Source organism: Danio aesculapii, chromosome 19 (assembly GCF_903798145.1).
Source record: "Danio aesculapii chromosome 19, fDanAes4.1, whole genome shotgun sequence".
Taxonomy (NCBI): Eukaryota; Metazoa; Chordata; class Actinopteri; order Cypriniformes; family Danionidae; genus Danio; species Danio aesculapii.
In genome coordinates this window covers 23,836,970-23,849,551 of record NC_079453.1, presented here as the reverse complement: position 1 = coordinate 23,849,551, position 12,582 = coordinate 23,836,970, and the positions used below count along the sequence as shown (strand labels likewise).

The 12,582-nt window shown below is 36.5% G+C and overlaps 2 protein-coding genes across 2 annotated transcripts; both read left to right on the top strand.

Annotated features, from left to right (window-relative positions):
• The first annotated feature begins 4,328 nt into the window (after positions 1-4,328).
• LOC130246296 (uncharacterized) lies at positions 4,329-5,793 on the top strand. Its single transcript, XM_056479180.1, has 2 exons — positions 4,329-4,344; positions 5,215-5,793. The coding sequence occupies exons 1-2, from the start codon at positions 4,329-4,331 to the stop codon at positions 5,703-5,705; spliced, it is 507 nt and encodes a 168-aa protein (XP_056335155.1). The 3' UTR covers positions 5,706-5,793.
• LOC130246890 (sentrin-specific protease) lies at positions 5,709-8,420 on the top strand. Its single transcript, XM_056480056.1, has 9 exons — positions 5,709-5,833; positions 5,949-6,067; positions 6,165-6,287; positions 6,366-6,431; positions 6,514-6,602; positions 7,403-7,508; positions 7,578-7,688; positions 7,838-7,923; positions 8,317-8,420. The coding sequence occupies exons 1-7, from the start codon at positions 5,791-5,793 to the stop codon at positions 7,641-7,643; spliced, it is 612 nt and encodes a 203-aa protein (XP_056336031.1). The 5' UTR covers positions 5,709-5,790; the 3' UTR covers positions 7,644-7,688; positions 7,838-7,923; positions 8,317-8,420.
• Positions 8,421-12,582: the final 4,162 nt, after the last annotated feature.

Genomic DNA, 12,582 nt, shown 5'->3' with positions numbered 1-12,582 from the left:
GGGGCATGTCTTGGCTGGTGGTCCTGGAAGTACCTCTTGGAGAACAGGTGAGATGATAGTGGAGTGAGTTAAAACCCCTTAGTGATATAGAAATTTGTTTAAAAGCAAATGTGTCTAACACAGTCAGTCAATGTATGAAAGGTTACTCCATGCTAGGAATGTCCTCCTGTTTGCAGCAGTCAAGCAGGAAATTGTTTCTTTGCCGTTTCACATCTCACTAACTTGGCATTATAAACTTGTCTATGACACTCATGTTTATTGATATACAAGTCACTATTGGCATGTTACACAAGAGCTTCAATGCTTGATGTGTTGAATGTCTTTCACTAGCTGGGTAAAACTCTTTTCATTCATAATTAAAAAAAAATAAACTAAAAATAAAAATTATATATATATATATATATATATATATATATATATATATATATATATATATATATATATATATATATATATATAAATATAAATATATAAATATATAAATAAACTGGCAACATCAAACTTGAAAAACGATGTTACCACTTAGTAGGAACTGTGTGAATGTAATATTTATCACGGGCTTTTACTGAATCCATGATAAATAACATCACGTTTGGAATCTTAACATGATTGAAAAATCTCGAGCATATCTGGCCCACTTCATTCACAAACTCTTATCACTCAGTCTATTCGTGAAACTATCAAGAGAGAAGGCGGGACCACCTCAAGTTTGGAAAGCTCATTGGATGGTGATACTTCTTCTTCAGCTATTGGCTCCTTGGAGTGTCAGTCAGAGTTCAGAGTGCAAAAGGTCGGCGGCCATTTTGTAGATCAAAATCGCTACAGTGTTTATACCTGAAAGACTGGCTCCATGCTCTCCAGCAGCTGGTTTGGATGATAACGGCGCACCCTTCCATGAATGTTTATCAACGTATGAAAATGTTGTGGACTAAAGTTTGTGGATTAGATTACCTGGTCATTTGCATTCGAACTTCTTCAAGTTGTTAGAATGTTATGGATCTGTTGACATGCGGGAGGCTGAGAGGTGAGTTCTTTGTTGAAATCATTCTTTTCACGCTGGTCTCGTCATTCGAAACCTTTATAAAATGTTTAATCTTTGTTGGAGCGTAGTTATCTAGCCAGGCTTCCCCTTAAGGCATGTATGTTACCGAAAGCGGACTGCTAGGAGATCAGTAAGAGTTTGGCTTCATTGCAGTGGTTTGGATCGCCGGCGTCTTGAGTTTAGTCGGAGTTGTGGCTTGTGTTGTGTGGGGCAGTTGGAGTAGAAGTTGAAAGAACCAATAACAGCAATCATGTCAGTCCAAAATAAAACACAGTCTTAACTGATGAGTTCAAGGACGGTTTAGTGTGTATTTTGGAAATGGACCCTTTCATGTATAACGAAATTGTGGAGTAACCCCAAAGATTTATATCCAGCTTCAGCGAGTAAATCAGAAAAAATTGTCATTAAAAGAAGGACAGCTAACTATGTCATTCAAAGTAAGTTTACACTTTATAATAATTACAGTCATGTATTAAGCATTCACAAATTGAATTGATCATTTGTAAAGCATTAACTTTACAATAATAGACATCAGTGAGCTCTATGTTTTACAAATGATTAATTTCATTAGTTTCATAGTGTGCAGTTTTTATAAAGTCTTACCCACATACTTTTACATTTATGGAAGAGAATTTGTAGTACTGGTGTTAAAGTTGACTTGAAATTTAAAATAATATTTTACAATTATTAGATGGAGAGCTGTACTACCTAAAACACAAAGGTACTGTCAAAGAAGTGCAGCTAAAAGTTCTCTGTGGCTCACAAGCTGCTGATGATATTTTTAAAGAATTTCATTGCAGCCCATTTGGAGCTCACTGTGGGCAAGTCAAAACAAGAGATGAAATCTGCAAAAGGTACTACTGGCCTGGGATGACTGCAGATATAGATGCTTGGGTAAGTACACATGCTGATAACCTCTGATAACTTACTACAGACAAATGAACGTACAGAAACATCAAAGAAAAATTAATGAATTTTACCCTATGCAAGTATAAGAACATGCTTAGTGATCTTAAACCAATGGCCATTTTCCTGCATTATAGCAGGAATATTGATGTGCAAAGTAGCTTCCTCTTCACAACATGTATATGCTATTATTACTATTTGTAATATTATTTCCTTTATGGTTGAACTTGTGCAATTGTTTTTGGATGAACAATCTGAACAATCTATCAGATGATGTTTGTTATCCTGAAGGTTGCCAGGTGTGTAGCATGTCAATCAAAACGCAGTGATCTAAAGAAGTCCATGGAATATATCCCAGTGGAGGTATCATAATATCAGTTGTTCATTACTTATTCATTTTGCATTATTTGTCTTGCTTAAATGTTTTAAACTAAACCGTATAATTTCTTATACAGGTCAGCAGCCCTTTTGAACTAATGGGCATGGACCTCATAGGGAAGTTGACTCCTACAGAGAATGGACACCAGTACATCTGCGTTTTAATTGACTACTTCAAAGTGGCCCCAAGCATATCCTCTAAAGTCAAAGTCAGCTTCTGAGGTTACAAATTGCATTGTCAAATTCTTTAATCAGTTTGAGGCGCCAAAACGAATTCTAACCGATCAAGGAAGAGAATTTGTCAATGCAGTATATTTTCTGTTACTGTAAATGAAATTCCAGTGTAATGTGTTATTTTAACAACAACATGTTGGAACGTACATATTAATTAACCAAAAAAATGTATGTTATGCACGGCAATAACATTGAAATAAACGTGTAATATATTTTTAAATGTGTAGATATTATTGCACTTTACATCCTCTACCCTTAATGAATAATATTCTGTACTCGATTATAACTGAACTTACTTGCAGATAAACCATCTGCCAAATTTTGGGGATTAAAAGAGCTTGTGTGCACCTTATCATCCCCAAACTAATGGACTGGTGGAGAGAATGAATGGTACCATACAAAGGTAATATGTGGAATTATGACTTTATATATATATATATATATATATATATATATATATATATATATATATATATATATATATATATATATATATATATATATATATATATATATATATATATATATATATAAATTTATATTTATTTTTTATGGCTAAATACTATAGGGATATTAAATTATTGTTACTAAATATTATTGTGTGTGTGTCAACCTAAATACATTATATCTGAAAACCTAGGGCCCTGGGAAAACTGATCAATGGCAAGCCAAACACATGGGATCAGTATTTGGATGCCGTGATGTTTGGCATTAAATTAAAGATCGGGCCATACAAATTTTTTTGGGGGATATTGCAAGAACAGCCCCAAATCAAGAGCTAGAAAGTGAGGTACTGTAAATGCCATAGTTTAACAGTGCTTTCTAACTGGTTTGATGCAAAAGTTTACTTGTGGTGGTGTTATCTGGCACCGCATACTTTTTTCCAGATTGTGAATGCATGCCTTTTCATTCTCGTGAGAAGATTTAATCAAAACCACCAACAGCAGGCCCTTTGCATAAATTCTTTCGAGATGTCATCTATATGGAGACATGAAAAGACAAAGCTAAAGGTACAAAAAATACTTTTATTTAGTTATAAAGACAGCAAATATTGTGAGTGCAGCAGATTATGAACTGTTTCTGTTGCAGATTGATCCAAGAAACTTTGATATTGTTTTGGGAATTATTAATGAAAATCATCACTGGATGCTCATGGTGAGACTTAAAACATCAAAACTAATATACTGGCATTTCTTCATTGTAATGTAACAGTTTGGTGTGTGTTGTAAAATTTCAGGTAATTTTCCCTAATAAAGAAAAGACACTTCTCCTGGAACCTTTGAAGGCAACTACTTTTTAAAATTACAAGGTGCCTTCAGTCCACAAGGTACATTAGCTTTTTTAAAAATGTATTACAATTTGAACAAATTAAAGTCTTTGTATGAACTTTTACATGATCATGCTTCTAAAATAGGCACCCATTCTTTTGTTGTACATATGTATGTATGTGTGTATATATATATATATATATATATATATATATATATATATATATATATATATATATATATATATATACACGCATACAAATACATATACAAAAAAATTTATGTTATGCACGGCAATAACATTGAAATAAACGTGTAATATATTTTTAAATGTGTAGATATTATTGCACTTTACATCCTCTACCCTTAATGAATAATATTCTGTACTCGATTATAACTGAACTTACTTGCAGATAAACCATCTGCCAAATTTTGGGGATAAAAAGGAGCTTGTGTGCACCTTATCATCCCCAAACTAATGGGACTGGTGGAGAGAATGAATGGTACCATACAAAGGTAATATGTGGAATTATGACTTTATATATATATATATATATATATATATATATATATATATATGTATATGTATATATATATATATGTTTATGTTTATATATTTATGTTATGTTTATATTTATATTTTTTATGGCTAAATACTATAGGGATATTAAATTATTGTTACTAAATATTATTGTGTGTGTGTCAACCTAAATACATTATATCTGAAAACCTAGGGCCCTGGGAAAACTGATCAATGGCAAGCCAAACACATGGGATCAGTATTTGGATGCTGTGATGTTTGGAATCCGGACAAAAAAAAAAAACAAATCACAACCAAGCACTCTCCATTTTACCTTATGTTTGGCAGAGAGGCACGCTACCCTTCAGAAATCCCAGAGGACTACTAGGTTTGATATAACCAAGTTGTATGTCTTGGCAATTTCCACCACTTCCTGAGGCAAGATTTGATTAACTATGTAAATGTATTGACTTCTACCTTCTTTTTTTTAGGTTCACTATGCATTGGAGGAACTGACTGCAAAAGAGGAGCTATTTCCAGGGCTAATACAACAAGAAAAAATTATACAGATTTTACGTAGGCAAAATGAGGAAGCAGTAGCAAAAAAAAAAAAAAATCAGTCCAACCCATGGCACATTGTTCAGGACTGGGGATCGAGTGTGGAGGCATAATATTAGATCCCAGCATTGTAAAGGAGGCAAGCTTGATTATGATTTCCTTGGTCCTTTTACAGTGATCCGAGTTGAAGGAAAATCTGCTGACCTTGTGGATAGCTTTGGCAAAGTTTTCCTCAAGGTCAGCACAGATCATCTTAAATTGTATATAGAGGAGAGGCCAAGAATTCCTCATCAGATACAATTAAAAAGGAAGCACCAAAATCTCCAGCCTTTACCCTTCAACTCTGGCAAAGATTCCACTGCCACCAGTGCCTCCACAGACCCCTCCACCAGTGCCTCCTCTGCTCCCTCCACCTGTGCCTCCACCACCCCCTCCACCACCCCCTCCACCTGTGCCTCCACCACCCCCTCCACCTGTGCCTCCACCACCCCCAGTTCCTTCTCTGACTCCTTCACCAGTGCCTCCACCGCCCCCAGTGCCTTCTCTGCCTCCTCCACCAGTGCCTGCACCGCCCCCCGTGCCTTCTCTGCCTCCTCCATTTGTGCCTCCACTGCCCCCTGTGCCTTCTCTGCCTCCTCCACCATTGCCTCTACCGCCCCCAGTGTCTTCTCTGCCTTCTCCATCTGTGCCTCCACCGCCCCCAGTGCCTTCTCTTTCTCCTCCACCAATGTCTCCACCGCACCCAGTGCCTTCTCTGACTCCTCCACCAATGCCTCCACTGTCCCAGTGCCTTCTCTGACTCCTCCACCTGTGCCTCCACTGTCCCCAGTGCCTTCTCTGCCCTCTCCACCACCTCCACGGCTTTCAGTGCCTTCTCTGTCACTATGTTCACCAGTGCATCCACATCCTATGATAAAATTGAAAGTTGTAAGTTTCTCAGAAAAAAAGGATATTACATGTATTAAAAATGTTATATTTATTTTAGGGAAAAATGCATATGAATCAATGTAATTTGACTTTTTATTTATTTTTTTATGGACAGACATTAGAGATGCCTGGAATGGAAAGTGTCCTCATGTGCTGCTTTCAAAGATCGGGCCATACAACATTTTTTTGGGGGATATTGCAAGAACAGCCCCAAATCAAGAGCTAGAAAGTGAGGTACTGTAAATGCCATAGTTTAACAGTGCTTTCTAACTGGTTTGATGCAAAAGTTTACTTGTGGTGTTGTTATCTGGCACCACATACTTTTTTCCAGATTGTGAATGCATGCCTTTTCATTCTCGTGAGAAGATTTAATCAAAACCACCAACAGCAGGCCCTTTGCATAAACTCTTTCGAGATGTCATCTATATGGAGACATGAAAAGACAAAGCTAAAGGTACAAAAATACTTTTATTTAGTTATAAAGACAGCAAATATTGTGAGTGCAGCAGATTATGAACTGTTTCTGTTGCAGATTGATCCAAGAAACTTTGATATTGTTTTGGGAATTATTAATGAAAATCATCACTGGATGCTCATGGTGAGACTTAAAAGATCAAAACTAATATACTGGCATTTCTTCATTGTAATGTAACAGTTTGATGTGTGTTGTAAAATTTCAGGTATTTTTCCCTCATAAAGAAAAGACACTTCTCCTGGATCCTTTGAAGGCAACTCCTTGGAAAATTACAAGGTGCCTTCAGTCCACAAGGTACAGTAGCTTTTTTAAAAATGTATTACAATTTGAACAAATTAAAGTCTTTGTATGAACTTTTACATGATCATGCTTCTAAAATAGGCACCCATTGTTTTGTTGTACATATGTATGTATGTGTGTGTGAGTGTATATATATATATATATATATATATATATATATATATATATATATATATATATATATATATACATACATACATACATACATACATACATACATACATACATACATACATACATACATACATACATACATACATACATACATACATACATACATACATACATACATACATACATACATACGCATGCACACGCACGCACACACACACACACACACACACACACACACACACACACACACACACACACACATATATATATATGCAGTATTTTGAAACCTTGATTTAATTGCTAAAGCAACAGCATCCTTTAATGTATGGTGCTAAATACAAGTTTACTATAAAATTACTTGTATACATAAATGACATGCACAATTCTGTAAAATTATAATTTTGTGATGACCACTGCTGACATAATTCCACAAGGAAATTTTTTTTTCCAATTTTCACAGTGACTGAAGAGAGACATATATTGATCATTTATAGAGTATTTTCTCCATGTTACAACTGCAGTTGTTTGACTTAGGGCATTACCTATGACATTTGATCTTGCATCCTGTATCTTTTTGGACCCTTGTATATTTCTGTGCATGTAATTTCTACTGATACTCACACAATTGTACTGCTGTAGTATTGGTTCTGTTTTATTCAAAGTTTCATTGTTTAAAATAGAAAATTCATGAAGGGCAAAGGCTGTTCAGTGGAAAAATGGACATGTGAAACACTACACCATCCAGTACAGAGGGACAGTACATCATGTGGAGTGTTTTGCTTGAAGGTATGTTATGAGAACACTGGTGACAATTTCTGCAAGTGTTTGAACTTAAGATTTTGCGTGTGTGTTTAGTTTGCAGAGTGTGTCCTCTGCAATGACACACTTCCATATCATTTCCTTCAAGTGATCATGACTTGAGAAGATATAGGAAGGACATAGCACGCACAGTACTTGAGGAGACAGGTTTGTCTTTTTCTACTCCTTGTTTATTTATTGTTTTTTATGGTTAATGTTGAAATGTTTACTTTAGTTTAAATGGTTAATTTAATTAACTGCAGAAACTTCGTATCTTTACATGTTTACCTGATTTGGCCTTTGGTTGCTTATTTTAGATAATCTGGCAGAGATTTGCCACTACTGCGGCCTGCAAGATGGGCTGAAGCCAAGAAGGAAAGGACACCACTCCATGATCAACTGGGTAACACTGCATACTTCATTAAATCTGAGTGTGAAAAATGGTGCTTTTTTTGTGTGCTTGGTTGGTTTCTATCTTGCACATTTAAAGGTATTCAGCCTGGTCCTTGAGTGCCATTGATGTGCAAAGTTTATTTCCAGTCTGCTTCAGAGCACCTGCATGTGTATGAAGTGACACTATAGAACTTGATTTACTGCTTCAGGCTTGATTTATTCAGGCTGGAGTTAAACTTTGCAAAACACTGGCTACCAAGGAGTTGGGTTTCATGAATGCATGTCCTGTCCAAAAAAATTACACATGCACGTTTTAACACTTTTTGTGTGTGTGTGTGTGTGTGTGTGTGTGTGTGTGTGTGTGTGTGTGTGTGTGTGTGTGTGTGTGTGTGTGTTCCACCAGGACTGTACTGGGACAGAGGAGATGTTTCTTTGCCCAGCCGTTTTTTTTTTGTTTTTTTTTTCCACTACTGATGATCTAAAATAAATTGATTCTGATGATTCTAATAGATGTATTATATTTTATTTGTGTGTGTGTGTGTGTGTGGCCGTAAACATGTACAATAGTGATTTATTTCAGGATTTTTAAAAATGAATTAATAACAAGTAATTTCAAACAAAGAAAGCTAAACTTATTTGACATGACAGACAGCATGATCCTGGAGTAAAGACAGCCAAATGCTTCATAAAAAGAGAGAGAACTGCGAATATGTAACTTGCCCAGTCGACCTGTGTATACAATCCAATCACCAGTTGTATTCTGTGACGCTGAACACACAACATCGCTTTCAATACTGTCTGTATGCTCACGATAACGTGTGCGAGCGGTAAGCACGTTCATGAGCGTTTTTTGGCTCAACAGCGACTTCTGGTCACAGTTTTCATCGGGTCACAGATTTCGGCACAACATCGGCGTCTTGCGGGAATTCAGGCTTGATTTGCTGGCAAGGCAGTGGCTGAAATTTTTGGGAGAGCGGGGTTCTGGCTGAAGTTGTTGTTTGTTTGTTCTTCCATGTAGAAAGGTTAAATGATGCTAAAACGAAGGTTAAATGCTGGACCCTTTGTAGCGGGAAGCATTCTTCCAAAACGAAGATAGAGCAGTAGGGAGAAAATGATCCATTTATAGTAAACTAGGATAACTCTGATTGGATTATTGCTGATTACAGATGAGCGGCCAGTCGTGCTCAATCATATCACGTGATCCTCTTGAAATTAGTTTATGAAACTTCACTTAATGTGAGAGTGTATGGGTGTTTCCCACTTCTGGGATGCAGCTGGAAGGGCATCCGCTGTGTAAAGTTGGATAAGTTGGTGGTTCATTTCGCTGTGGTGACCCTTGATGAATAAAGGTGTTAAGCCAAAGGAAAGTGAATGAAATTGTCCATAGTGTATGTGTGTGAATGCGAGTGTATGGGCATTTCCCAGTAAGGGGTTGCACTTGAAAGGGCATCTGCTGTGTAAAACATATGCTGGAATAGTTGGTGGTTCATTCCCCTGTGGCGACCTCTGATAAACAGGGACTAAGCCCAAAAAAAATGAATGAATCGTAACTTTTTGATTTAGTGGCTAATTCACATGAATTTGTATGATATCATTCGTATTTAGTACGATTTGCTCATCCCTCAATGACGATTGGATTTAGGGGCGGGGTTGGCCGTCTTTTTAAAGTTGCACATTTTCGTACGACTGAATTTGTACAGATTTGTATGAATTAGCCACTAAACTGACAAAACATAAAATAGTTATGTTTCCTCATGAGATCAAGCTGAATATTAACAAAACTTAAAAATACAAAAACGAATGAACTAACCTACTAACTAATTAATTAATGAACTAACTAACTAACTAACTAATGTGGTGCTTTAAACCATTTCAGGTTCACTAAATAAAAAGTAGTTGTTTTCAAATTATTCTGATACTTGCTGGAAAAGGTAACTACATGTAGCTACTGGAAAAGCTACATTGTATCATAATAAACATTCTGTGTTGTTACTGAAACATGCATGTGCTAGTAGCTGAGTTACATGTAGATAGCAGCTCTTCAACACTGTTCACTTCATATGTCCTCCTCAGTGTATCATCATTGTATCAATCATTAACATCTTTGTATTGCTGATTTGTTCTTGTTTTTTTATGTGTTTCTTTCAGCCTGATTTCACGAGGAAACATAACTATTTTACGTTTTGTCAGTTTAGTGGCTAATTCATATGAGCTCAGCCATATAAACATGTACAATTTGAAAAAAATTGTACAATGTACAACATACTAAATTGTATGAATGAGATTGTACGAATTCAAACATTTATGAATTGTCATGCATAACGTTGGTTTCTTTTTAATCTGGAAAAAGGTGACCATTTGCTCATGAACTCCTGTATTTAAACTTAACAGTTACGCACGTTCATCTAGTGTGTGTTAACATTGGAAAAAAAGAGAAAAGTTCATGGAGTTCATATCAATAGTTTAAGAGTTCATGCTATAGCCAAACCTTTGCTTACTCGTGCCAATGCTAAATGCCTGTTTCAATAGTGCCAGCAGCAAAAATCTTGGGCTGTGGACAGTGTGAAAGATGCATTGTTCTCTGATGAGTCCACCTTTACTGTCTTTCCCACATCCGGGAGAGTTACGGTGTGGAAAAGCCCCAAAGAAGCGTCCCACCCAGAGCGTTGATGCCCAGAGTGAAGCAGTGATGGTTTGGGCTGCAATATCATACCATTCCCTAGACCCAATACTGGTGCTAGATGGAGCATCAGTGCCAAAGACTACCGAAGCGTTCTAAAGTACCATATGTACCCAGTGGTTCAAACATTGCATCCTGAGGGCAGTGGCATATATCAGGATAATAATGCACCAATACACACAGCAAGACTGGTGACAGAGTGGTTTGATGAACATGAAAGTGAAGTTAAACATCTCCCATGGCCTGCACAGTCACCAGTACTAAATATTATTGATCATTTTGGGGAAATGAGTCAGGAAATGTTTTCCTCCAGTAGCATCACATGGTGACCTAAACACTATTCTGCGAGAAGGATGGCTCAAAATCCCTCTGGCCACTGTGCAGGACCTGTATCTGTCATTCCCGAGATGAACTAATGGTATATTGTCTACAAAAGGAGGTCTGACACCATACTAATGAAGTATTCATTTGTTGACTTTCTTTTCGTCTTAGTCCATTTATTTATCTGTGGTCGCCACAGCAGAATGAATTGCCAACTTATCCAGCATATGTTTTACGTAGCGGATGCCCTTCCAGCTGCAAGCCATCACTGGGAAACACCCATACACTCTCATTCACACACATACACTACGGACAATTTAGCTTTCCCAATTCACCTATAGCGCATGTGTTTGGACTGTGGGGGAAACCGGAGCACCCGGAGGAAACCCACGCGAACACGAGGAGAACATGCAAACTCCATACAGAAATTCTGACTGACCCAGCCGAGGCTCAAACCAGTGACTTTCTTGCTGTCAGGTGACAGCACTACCAACTGCACCACCGCGCTGCCCCACTAATGAACTATTGTGCTCTCAGGCCTTTCAGTTTCATTGTCCAAATCTTGTAGATGTGTAATACTTTTTATTTTAAAATTAATTTATATAATATTTAAATAATAATCAGTTCTTTACAGTATACACTGTTACTGTTCATCTGTTAGACAAATCAGTTTTTTAGATCAATCTCAGCCTCACACATGCAAAAAAATGCGTGGTTATGCTTAGTAAATTTGTAGATTGAGTTTAATAAGTGGGAGTTTAAGAGTTTAATCATTTTTCTAACAAATATCTAATGTTTCTCTACATTTGCCACCATTTCCACCACATCCTGTCATTTCCATCACCAGACACATTTTAAAAAATAATTAAAACGTTATTATCACATATTAAAAATTAAAAGTGTATTCAGAATATATGAATTCATGCTTTATTTAATATACAACTTCAGTTTTTTATTTTCTAATAAGCTTTTAACCAAATAATATAAAATTTTCGATTGTGACAGGTGTACAGTTCAGCATTTGGTCCTAATGGACTAATTTATTTAATTGACAAATGTATAATTATTGTATATATCGTGGAAAGATTGGTTAAACTTAATACAAAAATGATCTTAGACAATGTTTGACTGCCATAATTTATTTCATTTGGAAATTAAATCTGTATATTGAGATGTGGTGGAAATGACATTTGTTCAGTTCATGCAAAAATGTTAAATATAAACAATTTCTCTTCATTTCTAAGATTGTCCTCTTACAGATCTGAAAACTAGACATATTGTTTAAACTATGAGGCTATGTTACATTACTTTTGAACAAGTTCTTTTTACTCAACTTCACAAGGCTAAAAGTGCCCATAGTTGAAGAATTCCCCCTGCATGTTCTCCTAGTGTTTGTGAGGGTTTCCTCCTGGTGCTCCGGTTTCCCCCACAGTCCAAAGACATGCTTTATAGGTGAATTGTATGAACTTAATTGGCCGTAGTATATGAATGTGTGAATGAAAGAGTGTATGGGTGTTTCTCAGTACTGGGCTGCGGCTGGAAAGGCATCCACTGTTTAAAACATATGCTGGATAAGTTGGCGGTTCATTCCGTTGTGGTGACCTCTGATAAACAAGGGACAAAGCCGAAGGATGAATGAATGATTAGCACATGCCTCGACTCTTTCAT

Excerpts from the sequence above, each read along its gene's own strand:
- LOC130246890 (XM_056480056.1), top strand. The coding sequence starts at position 5,791 with ATGTTCACCAGTGCATCCACATCCTATGATAAAATTGAAAGTT. Across the intron at positions 5,834-5,948 it reads CTATGATAAAATTGAAAGTT|ACATTAGAGATGCCTGGAAT; the intron begins GTAAGTTTCTCA and ends TTTTATGGACAG. Across the intron at positions 6,068-6,164 it reads ATCAAGAGCTAGAAAGTGAG|ATTGTGAATGCATGCCTTTT; the intron begins GTACTGTAAATG and ends ACTTTTTTCCAG.